The sequence below is a fragment of the Mandrillus leucophaeus genome, unplaced genomic scaffold, assembly GCF_000951045.1.
Source record: "Mandrillus leucophaeus isolate KB7577 unplaced genomic scaffold, Mleu.le_1.0 Scaffold343, whole genome shotgun sequence".
Lineage (NCBI taxonomy): Eukaryota > Metazoa > Chordata > Mammalia > Primates > Cercopithecidae > Mandrillus > Mandrillus leucophaeus.
The window spans coordinates 1,937-9,042 of record NW_012103621.1 but is presented as its reverse complement, the minus strand read 5'-3'; the positions used below and the strand labels follow the sequence as shown (position 1 = coordinate 9,042).

General features: G+C 37.8%; 1 protein-coding gene across 1 annotated transcript in view; it reads left to right on the top strand.

The window, feature by feature from the left end:
* The window catches only part of LOC105545927 (claspin-like), a 10,887-nt gene extending 4,001 nt beyond the window's left edge, over positions 1-6,886 (top strand). The window contains exons 2-8 of the mRNA XM_011988984.1: positions 1,368-1,476; positions 2,015-2,463; positions 3,397-3,558; positions 4,243-4,320; positions 4,658-4,730; positions 5,519-5,627; positions 5,815-6,886. Of these exons, the coding sequence (XP_011844374.1) occupies positions 1,368-1,476; positions 2,015-2,463; positions 3,397-3,558; positions 4,243-4,320; positions 4,658-4,730; positions 5,519-5,627; positions 5,815-6,448 (1,614 nt within the window). The 3' untranslated portion in view covers positions 6,449-6,886. The remainder of the gene's footprint in view (positions 1-1,367; positions 1,477-2,014; positions 2,464-3,396; positions 3,559-4,242; positions 4,321-4,657; positions 4,731-5,518; positions 5,628-5,814) is intronic.
* The last annotated feature ends 220 nt before the right edge of the window (positions 6,887-7,106 follow it).

The following is a 7,106-nucleotide window of genomic DNA, read 5'->3' as shown; positions in this document are numbered from 1 at the left end:
TCACCGTGTTAGCCAGGATGGTCTCGATCTCCTGACCTCGTGATCCACCCGTCTCGGCCTCCCAAAGTGCTGGGATTACAGGCTTGAGCCACCGCACCCGGCCCCATTTCTACTAAAAATACAAAAAATTAGCCAGGCATGGTGGCACGCACCTGTAATCCCAGCTACTCGGGAGGCTGAGGCAGGAGAATCGCTTGAACCCAGGAGGCGGAGGTTGTAGGGAGCCAAGATCGTGCCATTGCACTCCAGCTTGGGCAACAAGAGCAAATCTCCGTCTCAAAAAAAAGAAAAAGAAATATAGCATATAGAAATATACATACATGTATAAATATATGGAAATATACATACGTACACACATATATTCATTTACTTATGTATTAACTAACTTTATAGGTTTCTCTCCCTCTCTTTTTTTTTCTTTGCAATATATTACAAAGGCCAGGCGCAGTTGCTCATACCTGTAATCCCAGCACTTTGAGAGGCCAAGGCGGGCGGATCACCTGAGGTCAGGAGTTTGCAACCAGCCTGGCCAGCATGGGGAAAACTTGTCTCTATTAAAATACAAAAAATTAGCTGGGCATGGTGGTGTGCGCTTGTAATCCCAGCTACTTAGGAGGAGAATCGCTTGAACCCAGGAGGCAGAGGTTGCAGTGAGCAGAGATTGTGCCACTGCACTCCAGCCTGGATGACAGAGCAAGATCCTATCTCAAAAAAAGAAAGAAAGAAACCACCTAGTTTGACTTGTGGAGTTTCCCACATCTAGGTTGCATCTCTGTGGTATTATTCAACATGTTCCCCTATTCACTCTATTTCCTGTAACTTGGTAGTTAGATCTAGAGACTTGATAGGATTCAAATTTGATTGTTCTGTCAGGAATACTTTATAGCTAGTATTGGGTACTTCTATTAGGCAGCACATAATGTCTGGTTGTTTCTCTTTTGGTAATGTTAGCAGCCATTAATGATAATTGCCGAGGTCTGTTATTTAATTGAGGGTTGATAAAACTGTGATAATCTAATTCTATCATTTGTTAATTCATTAGGATATCTCTCTAAATAGAAACTTCCCCTCATCAATCATATGGATATGTGGGGAACAGTTCACACAGAAAAGGCATAATAAGTGCTTGATTCTTTTCATTCTTTTACCATTACTAAAGGAGTTGGTTCTGTTAGCATCCTTCAAAGGTGAAAAATGAACTTTTGTTTGTTTGTTGTCCAGTAATTCTAAATGTCATCCCTTCAAGGAACCATTGTATTTGGTTCTTTCCTTAGTTCAGGTTGATGATCTCGTGATTTGTGTGTCATTATGTACTTGGAGCTTTTGGTCACCTGCTGGTTAATACAAAGTATATTGTCATTTTCTAGGTTCGCCTGGAAATCAATGATCCAAAAGTCATTTCACAAGAGGAAGCAGATAGTCCTTCAGATAGTGGACAGGGCAGCTGTGAAACAATTGGACCCTTGAGTGAAGGAGGTTTGTAATAGTAATTTTATTTTTAGGAATAGTATGCAGGAGCCTCAGTTGTAAGTAGATTGGATTAATTTCATTATTCTCTTGATTTATTACATTAATGCCCCATCCTTATTGTTTGTTTTATTATAAAAGCAAAATAACAGTGCTTGTACCTTTTTGAAACTATGTTATATTGTTGAATGTCTAATAGCTACCACATTGCCTGGTTAATTGCATCCATCCTATGATAAAAGGAATTTTAACACCTGCCAGAGGATTAGAACAACTTCACACATTGTAAATATACATAAAATTACATTTCCCAGTAAGAGACATTTTTCCCAGGGAAAATGTTTTTCAAAATGTATTTTTAGATTTTGAAAATTTAAATCTAAATTTTGCTTTAAATTGTAGCTTTGCTACAATCAGTTCTTAATAGTAGTTATATAATTTCACAATGTAATATATTACTTGTATAACTGAATATATTTTTGAGGAGTAGTGGGACTAGGAGGAAGATCAAATGATGGTATAATTAAAAGAAAATTGTTTCTTCCAGATTCAGATGAAGAGATATTTGTAAGTAAGAAGTTGAAAAACAGGAAGGTTCTACAAGACAGTGATTCCGAAACAGAGGACACAAATGCCTCTCCAGAGAAAACTACCTATGACAGTGCCGAGGAGGAAAATAAAGAGAATTTTTATGCTGGGAAGAATACAAAAATCAAAAGGATTTACAAAATTCTGGCAGACAGTGATGAAAGTTACATGGAGAAGTCTTTGTATCAGGAAAATCTCGAAGTGCAAGTGAAACCTTGCTTAGAGCTGAGTCTTCAGTCTGGAAACTCTACGGACTTTACCATTGACATAAAGAGTTCCAAAAAGCACACAAATGATAAAGAAGGAACTGCAGGAAAAGCAAAAGTAAAATCGAAAAGAAGACTTGAGAAAGAGGAGAGAAAAATGGAAAAAATTAGACAGCTGAAAAAGAAGGAAACAAAAAACCAGGTACATTTTAAAGAATAATTTGCTATTGCTTGGGTAGGTTAACATTTTAGAAAAGGTTGCTGTTAGTACTTGAGGTTGTTTCTGCTTTCCAAATATTGCTTTGAATTGACTATTTTGTGTTGAGAATAATAGGGTATGTTATTTAAAACTAACTGGTCTTGGCCAGGTGCAGTGATGCATACCTCTAATCCCAGCACTTTGGGAGGCTGAGGCCAGAGGGTCACTTAAGCCCAGGAGTTCAAGACCAGCCTAGGCAATAGAGTGAGATCCCATCTCTACAAAAACCTTAAAAATTAGTTGGGTGTGGTGGCCGTAGTCCCAGCTGTAGTCTCAGCTACTTGGGAGGGTGAGGTGGGAGAATCACTTGAGCCCAGGAGGTCGAGGCTGCAATAAGCTGTAATTGTACTGCTGCATTCCAGCGGGGATGACAGAGTGAGACCCTGTCTCAAAAAGCAAAACAAAACAAAAAAATAAAACTTATTGGTCTTATTCTATTTTGGGTATGCAGAGGACATTTCCAAATAAATGGGTTTCTTATTTTCTTTATGAGCACATGGAGTAATTCTTTGCTGTCTCTGAGCTGATGAATATTAACTGAAAGAAGGCTTTTTAATGCATCTGTCAGTCAGAAGTCTTGTTTGCTAACTAGAAAAACCATCCTCAGATTTATAAACTAGTTGCTTAACAAGTATTTGACTTTTCAAAAAAAATTTACTGCTTATTAAGTTAGTTTTAGACAGTTGCATAAAATCACAACTTGGACTTCAAAGGATAAGTGTGAGTTAGGAACCAGTGAGAATGTTCTAGATTTTATATGCTTGTCTGTTGATGAAACATGGGCTTTTTCTGGCCTGATCCAAATTGCCATATGATGTTGTGAAATACTGGATTTTTAAATGATTGGATTATCCTTTTTGTTTGTGTATTATCTAGGAAGATGATGTAGAACAGCCATTTAATGACAGTGGCTGTCTTATTATGGATAAAGACCTTTTTGAAACTGGGTTGGAGGATGAAAATAACTCTCCATTGGAAGATGAAGAGTCAATAGAATCAATAAGAGCAGCTGTAAAAAACAAAGTAAAAAAGCACAAGGCAAGTAAAACATGATTGCAATAAGAGTTAACCAACTGCCTCTGACCTTTGCTATATTTTTAATTTACTGTTGGAACCTTAATTTTTTCTTTTTTTAACTGAAGAAAAACGTGTCAATTGACTTAAGTTTTCAGCTGTTAATTTTGGAGACTTGCAGTACAAGTGATAGACGTGCTAACTTATTTGGAAACTAGTTCTTTGTTATTACCCTTTTAGGAATGCTGAAAAAAAAAGACAAAGATACTTGACGGTGTAGTAAGATGCAAGTAAATAATAGGGAAGAGATGTAAATTTTGCAGTCCTATAGCCTTTGAGAAATTAACCCTATAGCGTTTCAGGAAGGGTATCAAAGAGAGGCATCAGTCAAAACATTGTTGTCCCGAGAATTTGGAAGCATAATTTTTCTTCCTAAGATTTTTTTTTAGCTTCCTGCGAGTTATTATCCCTCTTTAGGGAAAGATGTAAGCAGAAGTAAAAGAAATAAGGGTCCAAACTCCATTTGAGGTATCTAATTTGTTTTCTAAGCATAATAGGATGCTGTGTGTTAATAATTTCTATTCGATGATTATTGATTTATTAATGTAGCATGATGTGGTGTTGGACGACAAAAGTAGACTTCAACTAAATCATCCTCTTATTTGAATTTTGTTTTTGTCCTAATAATCAACATGCCATTTCTTTTAGAAAACAGAACTATCTTTGGAGAGTGGGGTCTATTCATTTGAGGAAGAAAGTGAGTTACCAAAAGGAACCACGAGGAAGGTGAGGTAGAGCCCTGTATATTAGTCACATTGATCTCTTTACACAGGAGTTTATGGATTGCTTAGGGATAAATATTTTATTTTGTCTATCATATTTTTCTGTTACCCATCATATTGCTTTGTACATAGTAGGAACAAAATATGGATTGGATTGAACGAATTCTCTGAGACTTGAATGAATTCTCTAAGACTTTAAATGAATTCCTTGAGTTTATACTGCATTTGGCTTACTATTTCCTTTCCTCTTTTCTTGGAGAGAACAAACTCTTGAGGGATGAATATCTATCTTTCTGGATATTCATGTAATTAATGTAGTCTCACTTTTTGTTTTCTTTAAGGAAAGAAAGGCAGCCAAATTAAGTAAAGAAGCATTAAAACAACTGCATAGTGAGACTCAGCGCCTTATTCGAGGTAATGCAACCCAGTAAACTTTGAGGCAAAATCACAATGTTTCTTGGTAAGCTCAACTTGGATGTTGAGGACTTTTATTTTTTTAACACTTCTAATGTGAACTCAGGTTATAATATCAAGTTTAGAATTTATCTTGGTGAAAGGCCATTGTTCTAAAGCCCTTGGAACATTAGTATAAAAAGAAATTTTCAGAATTGTAATGCAGGTAAGGAGGAAATTTAATGGTTGTCTGTGGACTGATTCTGTTAGGATTCTTTGGAGAGGTAGTAGTCCCTCTTTATTTGCAGTTTTGGTTACCCGTGGTCAGCCATGGTCCATGGAATTTAAAAAAAACATCCCTTTGTCCAGTGTATCACACTGTAGATGTTACCTGCCTGTTAGTCAGTTAGTAGCCCTCTCAGTTATCAGATGAAAAAAACACTGCATGGTTTAGTACTATCTGCAGTTTCAGGCATCCACTGCAGGTCTTGGAATGTATCCCTGTGGATAAGCAGGGACTACCATATATAAATTTTTAGGCTCCACAGAGATTCTGATTCAGTAGGTTTGAAATGGGATCCAAGAATCTGTATTTCTAAAAAACTTCCTAGATCATTTTGATTTCACATCTAGGTTTAAAAGCCATTGGTCTTCAGGGAACTCTTCTGTACTTAGCTCCTCTGCCTTTGTTAAAGGGGAGTTTTCTATTTCTAGTGATGGCGTTGGTTATTATGTGTGGTTAACTGAATATGAAGTGACATTTCAGAATATACAGTATATATATTTGCTTGTTTTATTCTGTTTTATAGAGTCTGCACTTAACCTTCCGTATCATATGCCTGAGAATAAAACCATTCACGATTTCTTCAAACGTAAACCCCGGCCCACTTGCCAGGGAAATGCCATGGCACTACTGAAGTAAGAACACTCTTATTATTATATTAAATTATTATTTTCATGAACATTTAGTTTTGTAGCAAACATCTGGCATAAAAAGTTCAGATTTCTCACTCCCTTAAAACTGATTTAACTGATGTATACTAAGGGATGAGAATGTTTCACATTTAGGATAATTTTCAACTCCAGCTCATTTTCTCTTCTCTAGGTCATCTAAATATCAGTCAAGCCATCACAAAGAAATCACAGACACTGCAAATACCACTGAAATGAACAGTTATCACCACAGTAAAGGTTCTGAGCAGACAACGGGTGCAAAAAATGAAGTGGAAATTAATGCACTCCCTGTGGTTTCAAAGGAAACCCAGATCATTACTGGATCAGATGAGTCTTCTGGGAAGGATTTGGTAAAAAATGAAGAGCTAGAAATTCAGGAGAAACAGAAGCAGAGTGACATTAGACCTTCACCTGGGGACAGCTCGGTGGTGCAACAGGAATCCAACTTCCTTGGGAACAATCACAGTGAGGAATGTCAGGTTGGAGGGCTTGTAGCATTTGAACCTCATGCCCTGGAGGGTGAAGACCCCCAAAATCCAGAAGAAACAGATGAGAAAGTGGAAGAGCCTGGGCAGCAAAATAAATCATCAGCAGTTGTGCCACCTGAAAAAGTGAGAAGATTTACTCTGGATAGACTTAAGCAACTGGGAGTAGATGTTTCCATTAAACCACGGCTAGGTGCTGATGAAGATTCCTTTGTGATACTTGATGAACCTGAAACCAACAGAGGTAATCCTTTAAATTGTGGGGAGTCTCCCTGGTGTGATTATCCTGGTAGCTTTTGATTATTGACCACTGTCGAGGAGAGAGAACATAGAAGAAATCAATAACCACATGTGATCTTATCCTGCAGTTGTTCCAGATATGGGCAGAATCCCTTTTAGAGAAATTTGGCAGGGTATCAGAATGATCTAAGCCATGTTTAAAATGGAAGTCTGTTGGCCAGGTGTAGTGGCTAACGCCTGTAATCCCAGCACTTTGGGATGCTAAGGCGGGCAGATCACGAGGTCAGGAGTTTGAGACCAGCCTGGCCAATATAGTGAAACCTGTCTGTACTAAAAATACAAAAATTAGCCCGGCATGGTGGCATGCATCTGTAGTCCTAGCTACTTGGGAGGCTGGGACAGGAGAATTACTTGAACCCAGGAGGCAGAGGTTGCAGTGAGCTGAGACTGCACCATTGCACTCCAGCCTGGGTGACGGAGTGAGACTCTCTCAAAAAAAAAAAAGCTTGTTGATAGTTAATGTAAAAATGAGGTACATTGCTATTGTGTTATGGTATTTAGGAATTTATTATTTCTGCCTTTCCAATCTGAAATTAAGTTTTTTCTATAATCCTGAGTCAAATCTTTTTTTTTTTTTTTTTTCTGAGACGGAGTCTCCCTCTGTCGCCCAAGCTGGAGTGCAGTGGTGCGATCTTGGCTCACTGCAAGCTTCGCCTCC